The following is an 18499-nucleotide window of genomic DNA, read 5'->3' as shown; positions in this document are numbered from 1 at the left end:
GAGAGGAGCTGATCAGCCCCCAGGGTCCCGCGACAAGAAACAGCACAGAACTGTGGCATCAGAAGAACGTTTATCCATCAAGTCTGGTGCACCTGCTTCAGGGATGTGAGAGCATTTGCTGGGCCACATGGAGAGGTCACAGCCCGGAGGGCAAGTGCAGCCCCTGCTCCTGGGATCACCTCCTCCGTTAACGGCCGTCACAGCTCTGGGCCAACCTGCTCTGGGCCTCTTCTCAGTCCCGGCATCTCCTGGCTCCTCCATGTTCTCACGTTGTGCCTTCCCTGGTGATGCCCAGAGACAGACGATGACACCTTCAGTTTGGAAATCCGCCTCGTCCCCCTTCCTGGTTCCCAGCAGATGGGGTACTGGGGCACCGCGGGTGGAAGGAGGGAGCCGGCCTCTCCCACTGGGCTCGGGGATGTCCAGCCCCCTCCCTGCACTTCCTTTACCCAGTCAGGCCGGGCAGGGGTCCGAACGCTGACCGAGGCTCCGTGGGAAGCTGGCTGACGTGTGTGCTGTCTGCTCGCCACAGTTTACATCACACGTCAGTTCCCAGGAAGAAAGGGGACTAGCGCTGCTCGCAGGCGGGGCCCCGACTCCTGGTCCTCCACAGCCCGGTGCTGGCTGGAGGGAGTGGCCTGACAGAAAAAATGACAGAGGGGGCCAAACATCACCCTTCACCCACACGCAGCTCTTCTCTGAGACGCAGGACCCACCACCTTTAACAAAAGTCAGGCATGTGACATTACAAAAAAACAAAAAACAAAACAAAAACATTTCCTTGTCTTCCTAGTTACATTTAAAAAAATCTTAAAAACATAAAAAGTATTCACTTGTGCATTAAATTACTCTCAATAATTACAAATTGCCATTCAATCTTTTCTATGACTTAGCAAAAAAGAAAATAAATTTAGCTGAGGTCAAGACTGTACTTGCCCATCCAGGTGAAGAAACTTTAGTTTTGTTATTTAACTGCCTGGAAAGTCAGCTTCCACCTCTGGCCCGTAATAAACAGACAAATTCACGGTAAACTTTTAGAAGTGAGTGAGACCACCTGCATCTGTCTGTCTGTCTGTCTCTCTGTCTCTCTATCTGTCTATCCAACCGTCTACCGATCTGTCTGTCTGACTGTCTATCCATCCGTCTACTGACCTATAATCCATCCGTCTTCCGACCTATAATCCATCCATCTTCTCCATCTATCTCTCATCGACTGCTGTCCATCTGCCTCCCACATATATGCCCCACCCCCTGTCTCCATCCCTCCACCCCTTCCTCCTGGTCACACTCTGGGGTGAGGCAGCAAACTGGGAAGCTCTTGTTTTCACCACTTGAGAGAGTTCTGCGAAATGAAGCGGTAACACCTCTCTGGTCTCCTCCTTTCTCTCTAGTTCCAGGTGTGAACCTCGGGGCTGCTGGAAGGAGAGCCCAGACCTCCAGGTTCCGGTCGTGGACCACGGAGCATGGTGCCCCTCTCTGGGACCCCAGCTGCTTCACCCTCAGAATCCCATCAGCAGAGTTGACGCATTGGTGGGTGGGTTTGGCTCCAAGCTCACCTCCCCACTGTTTCCTTCTCCTTCCATCTCCCTTTGTAAATCAGAGGTTTCCGTCCACGGGGAATCGCTCAGTCTGTGTTTCATGTCTGAGCTCTTGATTTTTGCCTTCTGGTTACCACGAGTTTCCCACAAAACATCTCGTAGGTAAAACAGTCCTCTTCCAGCTGCCAAACTCCAAATTTAAAGTATTATTTTAAAAGCAAGAGCGTACAAGAAGTTTGATAGCAGTGATCTTTTTTTAAAGGGAAGCTTATAATCCTCTCGTTTGTCTACAAACAACAGACCATTTCACCAACCTTCTTTCAAGCAGGGGAATGAGGCACAGGCAGCCAGATATAAAGACAATTTAGCAGAGAAAACTCCCTAAAGACTGAAAAAGTGATGCCACAGCTGTTTTTTGATGAAAATCAAAGACCTCACAGAAGGAAATGATCACATCGACAGGTGACTGGATAAGGAAGGTGTGGTGTGTTTACACAATGGAATACTACTCAGCCATAGAAAAGAATGAAACATGCCATTTGCAGCAACACGGATGGACCTGGAGATCGTCATTCCAAGTGAAGGAAGCCAGAAAGAGAAAGAAAAATACCACATGTGGAATCTAAAAAAAGAGAATAAAAGGACACTGTGAACTCAGCTACAAAATAGAAACAGACTGGCAGACATAGTAACAAACTTATGGCTACCAGGGAAAAGGGGGTGGGAAGGGATAAATTTGGGAGTTTGAGATTTGCAAACGTTAGCCACTATTTATAAAAATAGATTTAAAAAAAACCAAATGCCTTCTGCACAGCACAGAGAACTATAGACAATACCTTGTAATAACCTATAATGAAAAAGCATATGAAAACGAATACATGTGTTTCTATGCATGACTGGGACGGTGTGCTGTGCACCAGACATTGACACACTGTAACTGACTGCACTTCAATTACTAAAGGAGTAAGAAGGAAATGATCAATGGTCCCCAATGGATAAACACACACTTCCTTGGCTTTGAGTGAAAATTCTCCTCTGTGAATCCTTATGTCAAACAGTCACATCACACGGATGTGCCCTGTGGGTGAAGGCCAGCGGGGGGCCCTCCCAAGGATGAACCTGCTCCCTCCTGTCGCAGCGTCCATGCCCTCATCACCCCCGACAGAGCCAGACAAGGCGCCAGCAGCGCAGACGTCGGGCGCCCTGCGCTGCCCACAGCCGGGGACTCTTCTGTGAAGTCCCCGTATCCAAACTGGAGTTACCCCTCCAAAAAACACTCCACCACCACCTTCCTTTCACTCAGTAACACACAAGAACCCGAGAATGCAGGCAAAACCACCCACTGCAATTGGGACCTTGTTCCTTCTCGTCTTCTGACGACGTCCCGTTTCTGTTCAGAGGTTTCGATCCAAACACACTGGGAAGAAAACACACTGGGCCCCGTTCCACGGGTGCTGTGCAGGGAATCCTAATGTGGGAACAGCTTTCTCTTCACAGTGAGTCTTACCCAAGCAGTGTCTGCTCTGCAAGATGCCCGGAGAGAAGCCAGCTTCTCCACTGATGATGGAGGGCACTTGGCAACTGGCAAGGAACGAGCACACCGCAAACCGGGCTCAGGAAAACACACCCCTGCTCTCCTGCGGGCTGTAAGGAGGAATGGCCTCGGGGCTGCAGGCCCCCCAAAGCCTGCACACGGGGCTGCGGAACGGGGGCCGGGGAAGGGGCCCTCGTGTCTCCGAGCCTGAGGCAGGACCACCCTCTGGGGCCCTCGTACGCTTTCCTCTTTAGAAAAAGCTGAGCCAAACCAGACACAACACGCTTCTTGTGCCCAGTCATGGGTGTGAAGATGGCTCACATGTGGGGCAGCCCTCCGCCCACTGCTCTCCAGGACTCTCTTGCAAAACAGGAGCGCCATCCCCATGAAACCCTAACCCCAGGGCCTCGGGCGTGCTAAGCGCACTCTACCACTGAGCTACAACCCCCCACCAACTGATCTTTAAAAAACGAGTATCAGGCCTGGGAACTGGGTTCTGGCCACAACAGAGCAGCCCGCTCCTCCCGGGTCCCACCATGTCCAGCCACAGCCCCGGGCACCACACGGCCACGGGCATGGGGATGCTGACAGACAGAAGGAAGGATGCAGGCTGAAGAGGTGCCCTGACTGCCTCCTAGGATCCCGGACCGTCAGACAGAAACAGCTCCAGGGAAAGCCTGCGGCTAACCAAAGACCCAAAACAGAAACAAAAACAGTGTTGTAACAGCAGCAAACCTCGGCAATACCTGCCCTGTTCTGACCCAACACCCAGGGGACCCACAGCCTAGCCCACCATACCACACCGAGCGGAAAGTGGACCCTTCATGTCACCAGCACCCCCAAACCCGTCACAGGAGCAGTGGCCCTGGCTGCCCAGTGGGGTGGGGTCCGCAGGGTGCAGGGAGAGCTGGCGCCCCCCACTGAGCCTCCAGACCGAGTGCAGGGCTGCAAGTCCGAGGGCCGGCCCTGCACCCACCATCCCACTGCCCCAGGGTCATGGCCGGCTGGAAGGTGCGTCTGAACATCCAAACACCCACGTGGCTCAGGACCACCGCCGGGCAGGTGCGCTGCCTGAAAACAAGGGGGCAACCAGAGCTCGGGCGCGCACACCAGAGAAGTCCAGGGTACAACCTAAACCCACAGGCGGCAGGACCTCGGGAGCGGAGGGACGGGATGGCGGGGTACAGACACCCACAGACACCCAGGAGGGACCCCGAGACCCACACCTTCCAGGACCAGAGCATGCGCTCACCTTCACAGGGCTGCCTGGGACCCCCGGCATTCTAGGAGCGTGTCTCTGTGCGCCCGGGCGCCCAGGAGAGCTGGCTGCCCAGTGCGTCCCAGAGCCGTCACACAGTCATCCCAGTCCTCCCACCCCTCCGCCCCCTCCCACCGCGTCTGTGAGGCCCGCCTGGCCTTCATGTAGCCAATCCGGCCCCTGCCCTGCCTGAGGCGACCTGCACATCAGATACCAGAGGTGCCTGGTATTCAGCAGCAGAGCTGGAAGGTGAACTGGTTCCCGGCCCCCTCAGGATGGGACAAGGCAGTGACCAGCCTGAAGCAGGACACGGGAGAGTGGGGTCTGGGGGAGGGGCTTTTGGACACCCAGCGCCTCCATGAACTGCACTAGGTTACCTTTGAGTCCCAAGATCAGACCTGCGGTGCCGACGCTTAGGTGGGCCGTCTGCAAAGCAGGTGGGACCCCAGGGCCAGGGCCAACCCCTGACTGGCCTTAACACCCTTTGGCCACACCCCCCTCACCCCCACGTGGGGATTCCGACTCAGCTGAGCGCTTCATGCCTTTGGATGTCATTTGACCGTTTTCTTCAAATACAGGGAGGGGAAGCTGAAGGGGGCAAGTGGGCAGCAGCAGAATGACTGTCGATTAACGGTCCTCAGTGCGCGCACTGCTTGCCTAGAATGCACACTGACCATCACACCCAAACTCCACCCGGTTTCACTTTCCTCCTGCTCTCAGAGCCGCGCCCCCCCGTCCCCAGGCGCCGATCGGAGTGTCCGCAGCTCTGAAATCATGAGTGTCTCAGACGTTTTTAAATCTGGGCAACGTCACATATACCAACTTCCTTTACATCGAGGACAGTAACAGAAATTGGAGAGACAGCGGCTTTTGCGGAGCGCCTACTGCTGTACAGAAAAGGGTCGCCCCCTCCTACAGATGAGGAGAGCAGTGCTGAAAGGGGAGCTCAAGAAACTTGCTCGGGGAATTGCAGCTCTTGGGGACGGATGGAAATGCTGGCTGTCATGACCGTGGTGGTGGTTTCCTGGGTGCGGACGCCTCCACCAAATCCATCAGCCTGAGCATCTGAAATGTGTGGTTTGCAGACAGGAACCACACCACTGCAAAGGTGTTAAGAATTAAAAAGGAAAAAACAAAGTTGTTCAAACAACTTACTATACGTAAGGTGAACAGCACAGGGAACTATATTCAATACCCTGTCATGGCCTGTAATGAAAAAGAATATGAGAATATATATATAAATGGATCTCTGTGCTATACACCGGACACTAACACTAGTTTGTAAATTAGCTACACTTCATTTAGAAAGAATGCAGCTTGCTCAAAGGCGGTCAGCTCATCTCTATGCCTGAAAGCTGTGTTTTCCAACAAGACACCCTTGCCCCTCCATCAGGGAAATCTCAAAGTCAGCAGAATCAACGCAGTAAAACAGCCCTGTCCTAAAGGAACTGCCTCTTTGCTCCAAAAACAGAGGAACGCCTGCCTCGGAGGGGCCTGCCAGCCAGCTTCCCGCACGTGGATGGGGCCCGGGGCCTCTGGGGTAGCCTGCAGCCCTGGGACCGAGGCTCCCGGGCTCCCGCCAGCCACCGTCAGCAGCAGAGAGAGACCGCTCTCTCCCTGGATGTACAGGGGCCAAAATGCTCTTAAATTCACCTCTGGAGCTGGAAAAAGATTTCTGTCCCACCCGGACAGTTTCTAATATGTCAACACCCACCTGAAGCGTGTGGAAAATTACTGCCATGCATACAGATGGCATTAAAGTGACGGGAGATGTCTGGAGAGACATTATCTTCCCTTCAGCCACGGATAAGTTAAGTCTCCCACATCTGGAAGGCACTGCTCTCAGGACGTTCAGGCTGGAGAGGCGAGCGGGCAGCGGGAGCACCAGCCCAGGCTTGCTGCACTGAGCGTGACTGTCCCCTCCCCAGGAATCGCCCCACCCCGTCCTTCCAGCTGAGACACGCACACAGGCCACGTCACTCTGGCCAGGCCCGTGCCTACCCGCCCGCCACGGCAGCCTGGGCCACAAGCCGCCAGGCTCACCTGGAGATTGCAGAGGTGAGCCTCCGGGAGCCCTGGTGACAACCGGGCAGGTTACCTCGCTGACTGTGTATTCTGCTTTAAAGTCTTGGGCTCTGAATCCCTCCAGCAGGCAAGGCGAGGCTCATTCAGAAGCCCCCACTTTGACCCCCAGGCCGGCTTTCGGCGCCGAGTGAAGCACTGCTCTCCCAGGAAGGTGCAGGAGCACCTGGGCCCTGCGTCCTCCCGGGGCAGCCGGCGACCCCTCCGGGCCGGGGAGGAACCGGGCAGGCGGGGGAGTGATCCGAGCCGGGAAGCAGCCGGCTCCAGACCGCACATCTGTAAGCAGGCTTCCCTCTGCCCTGGGAGCCCTGGCTGCTGAGACAAAGCAGAGCTTTCTTCTGGAAGGAGGCGCCTCCAGACTGCAGGGCCGGGCGTCCTGTCCCACAGCTGTGGGACCCGGGGACACTGGGAAGAGCGGGACCCTCCGCAGCCGGGTCCCCCATCGGGCCCTGTGCCCGCATCCCAGCCCCTCCCGCTCCCCTCCGCCCCTCCCCCACCTCTGGGAGGTCAGTTCTCAGCCTCGCAGAGACATGGCCAGAGGCTGCTGGGAGGGGACCGGCGTGTACCTGGGCGCCGCGGGCACCGGGAGGTCCTAGGATAGGCCGGGAGACCGGGCAGCGGGAGGCGACCGCAGGAGGGCTGTCCCCAGAGGCGGCCCCCACCCGCCGGGGCCGGGCGACTCTGGTTCCGGTGTCCTGGGGGAGTCAGGGCGGGTCGCGGGGCGGCCACCTCCGAGGAGGCCCATTCAGAGGGCGGCAGGAGAGCTCCTCCGAGGAAAGAATCTGGCTGTCTGGCGGCCTGCCCAGCGAGTGCCTCCCTCCGATGGCACGGCCGGCCCCACCCGCTCCCTGCCTGGTTTGCTTCCTCTCCATTTCTGCCCCCTTTTCCTTTTCCCTCCCTTTCATCTCTCCAGGCTCCCGGCTGAACCCTGCACCACTGGGCTCCAGCCCATGGCCAGTGCCACCCGAGCGGCTAGCACGAGTGTCCGTGGGGCTGGGACCCCAGGGAGACAGCCACCCCGAACGAGCCCCCCAAGGCCCCCATCCAGGACCTGCACCTTGACAGAGGCAGATGCGCTTCCCTGGGATCCCAGGCTCACAGCGAAGCCTCCTGCCCTGTCCCCTTCCCTGGGACCAGGGCACCGCCTCTCATCGCCGGGGCACCAGCCCCAGGCCTTCACTCCATCCCCTGCCCAGGGCAGCCAGGGGTGAGCACTTTCCTCAAACCCCACAGGGCTTCCTCCCACAGCAGTGGCTCCCATACCCTCCTGCTGGCTGACTCTCTTTTCCAACCAATCAGCCAGCTTCACCTGGCCGGTGGCTTAGCTCAAACACACTAGATCCCTTTCTTCTGCTCTGCTCAAGTTCTTCACTCTACATGGAAGACCTCCCCCGTCCCTGAACCTAAGCAATCTGGCGAGCTCCTATATACTCGTCAAAGCCCATTTCAAATGTCCCTACACTTGGGACACTGTCCCCCCTCAGTCAGGTAAGTCCATGCTCCATCCCTCATGGCCTCAGATCTGACCATAAGAAGTCCGTTCAGCAGAGCAGAAGGGACTTGTCCTGGGTGTGGCCTCTGATATCGAAGCCCAGGGTGGTAGGCAGTGTACCACGAGGTCTACATCCACCTAGTGCAGCACAGAGTGGGTGCTCACCCCTCGCCTCTCCTGCCTCACGGGCCAGGCACAGTCCCACTTGTCTGCCAAATCCTAGTGCGGACACCACACTCCCTGAAGTCCTCCCTGGAAGAGGGACCCATGACCCTCCTGGGAGTCTGGGGGGCCAGCACTCGCCCCGCCTCCAGGGCTGCACGGAGGCACTGGGCACGGTGCACGTGGCAGGCTTCCAGGACAACTTCTAGCCACGCCGTGCAGTCACCCCTGCCCAGCCCTGCCGTGACCCTCTGACCCACTCATCAAGCCAGTGGAAGCTCACAGGCACTCACCTCTCACAGGATGGACGCCTGGCCCACCTCCCCAAGTTCGAGGCCAGGAAGGCCCCAAGGACCCTCCACCCTGAGGGCCGTGCAGGGCACTTCCTCTGGGTTGTTTATGGCCTGCAGGGTCTGCAGGAAATGCCCGGCCACAGCCCAGGGCAGGCCCAGCCGGCGGACAGACGGGCTTTTCCCGTGGCCCACGGCTCCCCGAACAGAGAGGAAGGCGGCCGTCTGGCAGGGCAGCCAGGCCCAGGAAGGGCTGAGATGGACAGCGCTCCCCAGGGTGGGTCCTTCCCCTGGTGCAGGCGGGGCAGCCCATGGGGTGGGCAGAGGGGACAGCCGGGCCCGCTTTCTGAGATGCCACCTCTGTGCTGTGTCCAGCCTCTCTGTGACCAGGGCAGCTCTGGTGCGGACGCTTGCAGACTGGCCTGCCCTTCCTCCTTGTCCCCTCTGCTTGGCGGGGTGGGAGCAGCGGGGACTCGGCTGATGGCACAGGTGTGCTCCAGGTGGAAGCAACTCCCATGAAAGGTCACATTCAGAAAACTCGTCCCTAAAACCGTGCTGCCCCCAGGAAGTATCCAGGACCTGGGTCAGAGGGAGGCGGGCGCCCACTCACCCCTTGTGCAGTCACCACCCAGTGCAGACACAGTGTCCCATCAGCAACGCCGACCCTCCCGCCCATGTCCGCAGCCACCATGCGCCGGGCTCCCCGAAGGAACAGCGTCTCCCTCCCACTCACTCACAGGTGCTCACGCCTTAAAAACAACACAGACTTTCACCTAGAACCTCTTGGACGCTGGATGCTGAGAACGTAAGGGTGAGTGAGGAGCAGACGGAGGACAGTTTGGAAGTTAAAGGGGGGGAGAGACGGAAACCCCATGCAGGCCTCTGCCTCCTGCAGGCTCGTCCCCACCAGCCCACCCTCCCAGTGCCCCTGAGAACAGGAGGGCCGTCGGGGACAGCCTGCCACCCCTCCACCCTGACAGGCAGGGCTGGGCGCCCCTCCTGACCCACCGCGCACCGCAGCCACACCGGTGGTGACGTGAGACCGTGACACGCGGCAGGGGTGGGGGGCAGCAACCACGGGGGGGCCAATCTCTGGGAACCCCACCCCTTCCCCAAGGAGCTGGAATAACCCTCCTGCCTGTTAACATATGAAGTTATGGGGGGACCTCGGGGCTCATCTCAGTTTCCTGGATGACCCCGTGCTCCGGGGCCACCTCTGGCCTCTCCAGACAGCCTGCATTCTGTCTGTGGGGTGCGTCCCCCTGAATAAATCTACCTTCACTCCACTGCTCTTGAATTCTTTCCTGCATGGAGCCAGGGACCCTCACATGATGGGGCGCATCCCCGGGGCTCCGCCCAACCCTGGGACCTGGCCGTGCCCCGCCCGATGCCCCCACAACCCCAGCCCCAAGTAAACCTCTCCCCGCACCGCTGACTGGCGTCCGGCTCTGTTTCTCCCTGACCTCATCGGCTGGCTGGCTGGGGGACAACCCGACACGTCTGGATTACGCCAAGCCAGCACCCGGTTCAGTCCGATGTGGGAAGACACACTAGTCAGAAGTCAGAGCCCAGCTGAGACCATAACATCAGAACCAGGCAAACTGGGAACAGCCACGGAGCCCCGAGTCAGGTCAGCTGCTCGAACCACCCGCATCTCCCCCAAGTGAAGCCCCGTCCTCCCCTCTTTCCAGAAACCACTGTGGCCCGAGCACTCCACCCGCCTGGCACTGCTCTGCACACGGCAGCCGGACCAGCGTGTCTCCAGTGGACCCGGTTGTGGCGCCATGGCACCCACTGACTTGGCCCAAACCCACTAACTGGGTTCCAGTGAGCTGCCCATCGTGGGGGACAGGGGACGGGGCTGTGTGGAGACAGAGATGCCATCCCTTTGCGTCTGAGTTATTGAAACAGAAGAACACGCACGAGGCTACACACGGCAGCATGGGCACCTGTCCGCCGTCCTTGCATTCGACGTTAGAGGCGCCAACACAGCACACGCTTCTCCACACCCTCCACGCACTCATGCTTGCTAAGGAGCTGGTCTCTGCATGTGCACACTGGGCCACACGGGAAACTCTGCAGGACAGACGGCCCTTCTGTTAAACGACCTGGGATCTGGGTTCCTCAGGAGGGAGGGGCAGTGGAGCGGCCATCGTCCCCAGGACAAGAAGTGGGATTAAACACACAGTCAGCCTCCCACCTTCCCAGAGGTGCACCTGAGGGACCCCCTCCCTGCTTTCCGGGGCAGAAAGCAGCGACATGGAGAACCCACGGTGACTGAGGAGAGCAATTTTTAAATGGGAACACGGCTTGAGCCGCAGCCCCTCCACCGCCTGACTATGGACTCTCCAGGCAAGTGGCATCTACCCGGGAGGCGGAGCTGAGTAGCCCAACCAGCACGCATCCACGCTCCCTCCGTGGGGTGGGCGCAGGGGTGTGTTAGGTGCCCAGGAGGGAGTAGACCCACCCCTGTGCTGGGGGACCCAGGATGGGGACCACACCCAGGACGTAGGAGCCAGGACAGGGCCCCGGAGGCGGCAGAGGTCCAACGCCCCAGCAGACCCCAGCTCACCCCTGCACCCCTCCACCCCATGGCCAGTGCTGCCCTTGCTGTCCAGGCTGCTGCGGTGCGACCCAGGCACGTGGCGGTGCTCCTGCATGAGAGGACGCCCAGGGCGGAAGAGAGCGGGGTCTTAACCTGAGCTCCTCTGTACAGGCTGCTGCCACCCATCGGGGGCCCTGGGGGGCTGAATGGAGGGTAACGGGGGGTCGTCACTGTGGAATAAAGCAGAGTGAGGCGCCGTCTGTCCCCGAGTCCTCTCTGAGGGGCCATCGTGCAGGCGGCCAGCTCTGCTCCCTCCTTACTGTACGGCGTCTCCGGAGACATGGGGAACGCAGGTGTGAGGGGCAGGGTCTCACTGCCACTGCCAGTGGGTGAGAAGACCCTGCAGTCGACCCCGTCCAGGTCCTGGGGGTACACGGGGATCGCCGTCTGGAAGTGGCATGGGGTGGGGGTCAGGTGAGCCAGCCCTGGTCTGAGCGCGGGCCCAGGAGGCAGGGGTGGAAACCCAGGAAGTGCAGTGGCCATAAAGGTGGGGGAGCGTTGGGTGGTCCAGCCGGTGACAGCCACGTGGTGAGTGGAGCTGGTGGGGAGTCTGTGCGGGGGTGAGCACCCGGGGAACGAAGTAGGTGAGTGACCTTCACCCGCAGTGTGTCCCCAGGCAGGTACGCACACGGCGCACTGAACCCACAGCTCAGGGAAGAGGCTGCCTGGACCCGTTTCCTCTATGGGCCCTGGCTCGGTGCCTGGATTAACATTAACGGTGACGTTCTCCTCCCCGTCTGCTCTGGGCCCCAGCGCTCCCGCCTGGACAGCACATGAAACCTGACATGAAAGGGTTCCTGGTCTGGGGGCTTGCCTACCCATCTTACTTCGATTCTGGTTAAAAGCCTGAACCATGCCTCCCAGAAGATGCTCTGATGTTCTCCCCAGGGGGTGGGGCGGGCGTCCCATGTCCACACTGACCCACACGTTCTCCCTGCCCCCCTCCCGGGGACCCCGAGGGGCCTTGGGTGGGGACTTGGGCCCCCCTGCGGGGACCTGGAGGATGTCTGTTTGCGGCTGGTGGCTGCTGTCCGCCCACGGAGTTCCGGGCCCTCATCCCTCCCACGGGTCAGAACACAGAGGTCCGATGACCGGAGCGAGGCACACGCCCAGGGCCCGCTCGGGACAGCGACTGCGCACCCATGCTCTGCACCCACACCCTGCCTCGGGCCAGGCCCCGGGCGTGCTGTGGCTACCTCCTTGGCGCTGGCTGGAGAGGGAAAGAACACCAGGCTTGGGGCCTGTTCCACACTGGTGGGCTTCCCCCAGCCGCACTTGGACTTGGAGAAGGCTGGGGGCCCCCCGGTTTTATTGTCATACTGCCCAACGCTCAGCTTCTGGAATCTTCCTCTCGGGGGCTCGTCACCTGCAGGGAGGGAAACAAGTGGGCTGGAGGCGCGTTCCGCGCGGGGCAGACCGCCAACCCGTAACCGCGACCGACTTTAAACCTCTCAGAGACACTCGATTCATTATTTTTTCTTTTTCTGGTTCCAGAGCACCTTCCTCACCCGACAGGAAACCCCAGCCCCCTCCCGCGGCCCCAGCAACCACTAACCCACTTTCCGTCTTGACGGGTTTGCCTGTTTGGACATTTCATTGACAGGGAACCCCAGGGCTCTGGCCGCTCTCCCCCGGCATGACCGGTTACCACCCACTGTCAGTCTCTCCCACCGCCGGTTCCACCAGGACCTGTGTCCAGCGGGCTCCCCAGAATGGAGAGCCGGCCGGGCACCCAGCGGGGGCTCAGGAAGCACGGGGTGGGGGAACCCGGGGCCCTGGACCGAGCCCACTTCCCAACACCCAGAGTCAGCAAGAAGGACTCTCTGTGGTGGTCGAGCTTGGAAAGGCCCCGGCGGCCGCAGGCATGGGGACTCACAGTCTGAGACCCCTGCCTGAGCTCAGCGCCCCCTCCTGCAGCACCTGCAGGCACCTCTGAGGCCAGAGGGCCTGCGTGCCGCTTCAGGACCACCACAGAGGGAACAGCCACTTTGACCAGACACAGACGTCTTTTTCTTGGGTCACCAATGTGTACAAATTTCCACCTGCCTACATGGTCGGTCCCCTTCTTTACATGTTGTACTGCGTCTTTTAGAAACATTTTACCCCTTCTTGTTTTTACAGAGAGGGTGTGGGAGGGGGGTGCGGGGCCCCGGAGGGAGGCTGGCCCCCACCCCGACACAGGCAGGGCCCAGACACCATTCCCAGGGCAGGACAGGTGCATGGTGGGGGCCCAGCGCTTTTGGAAGGTGGATCGGGGTGGAAACGCCCGTGGGTGTCAGTCAGTGATGGGCAGGAGGACCCTGTGAGCCTGGCCACCCCAGGAGGGGACGACTGATGCCCCCCAAGGCTGTCGGGTCACAGCACGCGAAGCACGTCACCCAGGGAGACACCCAAATGCGCTGCTCTGAAATGGTGTGCAGCGGGGCAGCCCTTGACCTGCCTCCTGTAGCCCATCAGAGCTGAGAAATGCAGAGGCCTTCCCGGAAGGGACGGGGGACCAGGAGATGGCCTCTGTCCGACAGGCAGGGCAGAAACGGTGTCCTGCAGACGTGGCCTGCTGCGGCCATGCCAGCGCGCTGGGAGCAGGGTGTGGGTGCTCCCCAGGGGTCTGCTGCTGGCCTGCGGAGGACAACCTGCACCCTGACCTCCACGTGATGTGACCTCAGCCCTGACCTTTGAGCCAGAGGGCTTCAGGAACCGAGGCCCCCTCCAGCGTGCAGTCCTGTGTATGAGACCAGCCTCAAGGATGCACTCAAAGGCACTGCTGTGAAAACACATCCGGGTGGGACCAGGGCCCACGAGGAAACACGCAGAGCCAAGCAGGCAGTCTCAGGAGCCATCCGTCCCTGCAGCTGGTGCGGATCTGTGGGTGGCCCCGCTCCTGGGCTTCCTCCAGGCCCCAGAAACATCCCCTGGGAGGCAGGACACACCTCCACAGCCAGGTGGTGCTGTAGGCACATCAGTGATTAAGCACATGTGTGGCTGCATCACCGTGCCGCGTGCCAGAAACTGACACGGCGTTGTGCACTGACCGCACTTCAATAAAGAATGTAACAAACACAAAAATACAACCAAAAAGGAATGATCTATGTGGACCATGGAGTAGGGGGGACCCCTGGCTGAGATCGGGGACCCCTCCTTCTGCACACGTGCCAGCGCGGCCGTGGACGCCCCCTCCACCTCTCATGTCCTTCACCCCTCGTGAACTTTGGGTAACGACGTCTGAGTCCTCCCAGCTTTGGAACTGCCCCCAGCAGGCAGAAGTGCCCCGTCCCCGGGCAGCGGCCAGGCTCCAGGTGGCCAGGACACAGACGAACACAGACAGGCTCCAGGCGACACTCAGGCCACCTGGCTGTGCACGGGAATCACATTCATGGTCTGGACCCTCGGGCCGACCCTGCCCTGTGAAGTCACAGCCTGTGGAGTGAGGCCAGGAGGCTGGCGTCTTCGTAAAATTCCCCAGTGTTTCCAAACACACAAACCAGCGGGAGGACCAGGGCCAGTCTCCAGCATAGAGTCATGCATGGGGGAGCGTTTAAAATCATTCTGACGCCAAGCAGGATCCAGGCCAATTCACCCCAACCTCCTGGGGGAAGCCCGCAGGCATGTGCAAAGCTCCTGCGACTGACACACTCCCAGGTGGCAGTGCCGAGCGGGCGGATGCATGACCTTCGCCTCCACCTGGGTGGCTGCCAGGGGCAGCATCTTCACACGGGGCCTGCCCACGGGTTCTGGAAACTCCCTCGCATTCCTGGGAGCAAAGGCCAACACCAGGGATGCACACAGATGGCCTGCCCCCGAGTTAGCTCCAGGCTCCCCATTTGGATAAACGTGCTTCCTCTGCAGAGCGAGTGTCAATGGGAGAAGGGCAGAGCGACAAGGAGACGCCCAAACACGCTTCCAGACTGATTCAAGCGGCTCTGCTCTCCCTGATGCGGAAATGCAGACGGACTCCCCCACAGGGCGTGTTCCCAGGGAGCGGGGACATCTGTCAGTTAGTCCCCATCCGACCCCAGGGCCTCAGGGGACGTGGGAACCAGGCCAGCAGGCTCCGCAGACCTGTGCCCAGAGGCCCAGGGAGGGCAGCTGCCTTGAGGACTGTGGGACTGGAAGTCCTCCGCACCGGGAAACGCAGAAGAGCTGGGCAGGAGGGAGCCTCTCCTCTAAAGACGTTTTTTAATGGAAATGATCATGTCCAGAAAGCTAGGAGGTGCACCCTTGCACTGCGAGGAGTGCAGGAGACCGTGTCCTGCGCAGGCGTGCCTGTGACTCACGGCACAGACCCCATGGGACTGCTGCCCTCAGGGCGCCAGCGGCAGAGGCTGGCACCTACTTTCCACTCCTTTCTGCTTCTTTGAGTCTCTTCCTTTTCTGTCATTACCTGCCCACTCCGCCCCCGCCCCAGAGCCCTGGATCTCACCGGCCGCCTCCTCAAACACTTGAGGAAGCATGATGTTTCCACCACACACCTCAGGACGGTCACAAGGACTGTCCACTTGTGGGGCCTCCCTCCACAGAAGGTGAGCCAGGAAGGTGCAGCCCCAGGCATGCACGGCTGATGGCGGTGAGAAGGAACAGCACAGGACTTCAGGTCCCGGGCCATCTTCCCATCATCTCTTCCCTGTCCTGACCCAGGGGGCTCACCACCACCCACCCCGGGATGAGGCAAATTCCACGTCTCGCCTGTGAAGGCCCATCATGCATCGGGGGTCACGTCCGTGCGGACCAGCTCGTGTCCACCACGCCAAGACAGAGCTTCCAGAAACACGCCCCCGACACCGGACGCCCGGGGTCTCCAAAGAGGGCTTGCCAGCACCTGAGGAAGCATCTCCTCAGCACGTCAATGAAAGAGCCACCGGGGGAGGGGGTTATAGCTCAGGGGTAGAGCGTGAGCTTAGCAGGCACGGGGTCCTGGTTCAATCCACAGCAGAAAAGAACTGTTAAAGAAAAAGGAAAGAAGGAATTGCCATGTGGCCCAGCAGCCCCACTCCCGTGTGTGTGCCCCAGGGAACTGAGAAGAGGTGATGGAACGAACACTTGTGCACGAACGTTCACACGGCCCTGCTCACAAACACTGGAGGTCCCCACCCACGGACGGAGCACAGCGCAGTGCAGCCATGCAGAGGAACGCCACTCAGCCCTGAGCACAGCAGGGATGAGCCCGACAAATGTTAGTTATGCCTGCATTGACACGGAACACCCCGAAGAGGCCGATCCACGGAGACAGAAGGCAGACCAGGGGCGGTGGGATCTGGGGAAGTGTGGAGCGGGGCCGACTGCAGTGGGTGCAGACTCCTCCTGAAATGACAGAAGTGTCCTGGACCCAGACAGTAGGGACAGCTACGCAACATGGAAGGCACATGATGTCACAATACTGTGCACTTGAAAATGGTGAAAATGGTCAATTTTATGTCACATGTATTTTTCTGCAGTGAGAATGTGAGGGTGGTCCACAGATCTCTGATGGCTGCGTGTGTGAGCAGCTTACGGGAGCCACAACCTTGGTTTCACGATGGTGAAGACGGTGCCAGGAGACAGAAGTTCTAAAAGCAGGACCGCGGGCCTGGGAGGGTTCAGAACCAGAGCTGCAGGCCGGCCCAGCATCCAGGGACGTGGGAACACGCCCGTCAATGTGACCTCGTGGGGCCCTGAAACCCGTGTGTGGAGCGAGGGTCATTGGGGGCAAAAGGAACTGAGTCACTCACCCCAAATTCAAAGGGCGCTTCTGCAGAAAAACAGAAAGCAGCTCCAACAAGAGCTACCCTACTTCCCACCATGAAGGATGTTCCCAACCGGAGCGCGGAGCTTCCGTGTGCCTGCGGGCACCCGACTCGCGGCCCCTGCTCACAGTCCTGAAGAATCCGTCTGAAGCCACGTGGGGCGCCCGGCGTCCTGACCACAGGCAGGAGTGTCTTTTTAGATCTCACGGCACAAGCACACCCCACCAGCCACTTCATCTCAGGCAATGAGAGCTCAGCTGGAGAAACTCCAGTTTCGTCTGCGGCCACGAACAGAGGGAAGAGTCCTTCACAGGAACACAACCGACCCCCTGGCCCTGGTCGCTGGCCCTCAGCCCGCAACCTCCCCCATCCTGGGTCCCTGGTGGGCCTGGCAGGAGCAGCCGCCCCGTATTCCCAGGGCCCCCTGCTCTGCAGGATCTCCTGATGGGGGCGGGGACAGTGGTGCCTGGGAGGAGCTGGGACCCCTGGGCACAAGGGGAAGAGACGGGTCGGGAGGCATCTCAGAGAGAACGTGACCCTGGGCTGACCCTGGGGACTTGCTCAGCTCTTAAAATGGCATGAATGAGCCCAAACCCAGGCTGCATGAGGCCTGAGAGCCTGACATCTCAAGACAGGTCTGTCTGTGGCCAGGCCCCCTCGCGGTCTGAAACCCACCAAGAGAACCGAACCGTGGCTCCAGGGGGTGAGCTCTTGCTGTCTCCCGGGTGACCGGGGGCGTGACCTCCACCCTCTTATCCCTGAGACCGCCTGCCGTTGCCAACGTTGGGCCTCTGCCAGGCGGGACACAGAGCTGCCGCGCGGGGACACCGGGCCGGCCTGCCCCCGGGACCCAGGAGCAGCCCCGTCTGCAGCTGGTCGCCTGGACTTGGAATGGCAAGGAGGACAGGCCCGAGGGTGGAGAGGTGAGGCCGGAGCCCTCTTTCTTGGCCCCACACGTCCCCAGACCTCAGGCTCTGCCCCTGAGCTGGGACCCTCTTCCCAGACATGCCTGGGAACACACACAGGGTGGCCATGCAGGAAGTGCCCCAAGCCGGGTCTGAGCCTGAGTCACCCACCCTCTCTGACCTGGTACTTCCTGTCTGAATGGACAGGACAGCCCATCCTTGGGCGCGTCTACCCAGAGGAGCCAGGAGGGCCCCACGCACGGCACCTCCTTGGTTCTGTGCAGCCCAGCTCCTCTGTCCCGTGCCTGGGCAGGCACGAGGCTGCTCCCCAGAGCCACAGAGGGGGCGCAGTCTTGCGGCATCGGGCTGGGGTCCCCGGCAGGTGGGGGTCCTGCTGCTGTGGGGTCGGCCTGAGGTGCCCTTTCTGAGATGCCTGCAGAGTCTGCATCCCCGGGGAAAGGAGGTGACCCCGAGGGCAGCCGTTCCATCTCCTGACAGGGTCAGGGGCCTGTCCGGGCACCTGGCCCCCCAGCCCTGGGACACCCGTGCACTCCCCACACCTCGGCTCTCCCCGCGTCTGCACAGCCCGGGGCAGCCATCCTGCAGGAAAGTCCATGCTTCCTGCTCCCCAGTGCCCCTGGCTCTCTGCCCCACCCACCACCTGGGGCTCGTGCGCGCCACCTCCTCACCACACGCCCCCGGAGACCCACACGGTGGGAATCCACGGCTAAGATCCTTGCTTTCCACACTGGATCCCTGTGGCGGGGCACATGTAGCTTTATGTAATTTAAACTGATGGGCTCCCACTGTCAGCGGCTGAAGTCGGTACTTGTCACTGCTCTGAACTGCCTGCAGCATAAATCAGTCCTTGGACGCAGGCAAGACACCTGTGTCTGCAGAAGCCCTCAAAGGC

General features: G+C 60.2%; 1 protein-coding gene across 1 annotated transcript in view; it reads right to left on the bottom strand.

Moving 5' to 3' along the window:
- The window catches only part of LOC141574924 (tensin-3-like), a 66621-nt gene that overhangs the window by 25779 nt on the left and 22343 nt on the right, over nt 1-18499 (bottom strand). The window contains 5 exon segments of the mRNA XM_074352308.1: nt 4049-4143; nt 8367-8581; nt 11055-11131; nt 11222-11348; nt 12158-12309. Coding sequence (XP_074208409.1) covers nt 4049-4143; nt 8367-8581; nt 11055-11131; nt 11222-11348; nt 12158-12309 — 666 coding nt within the window.

Source organism: Camelus bactrianus, chromosome 24 (genome assembly GCF_048773025.1).
Source record: "Camelus bactrianus isolate YW-2024 breed Bactrian camel chromosome 24, ASM4877302v1, whole genome shotgun sequence".
Classification (NCBI taxonomy): domain Eukaryota; kingdom Metazoa; phylum Chordata; class Mammalia; order Artiodactyla; family Camelidae; genus Camelus; species Camelus bactrianus.
The sequence above is the reverse complement of the archived record's forward strand: the minus strand, read 5'-3'. Positions and strand labels throughout refer to the sequence as shown.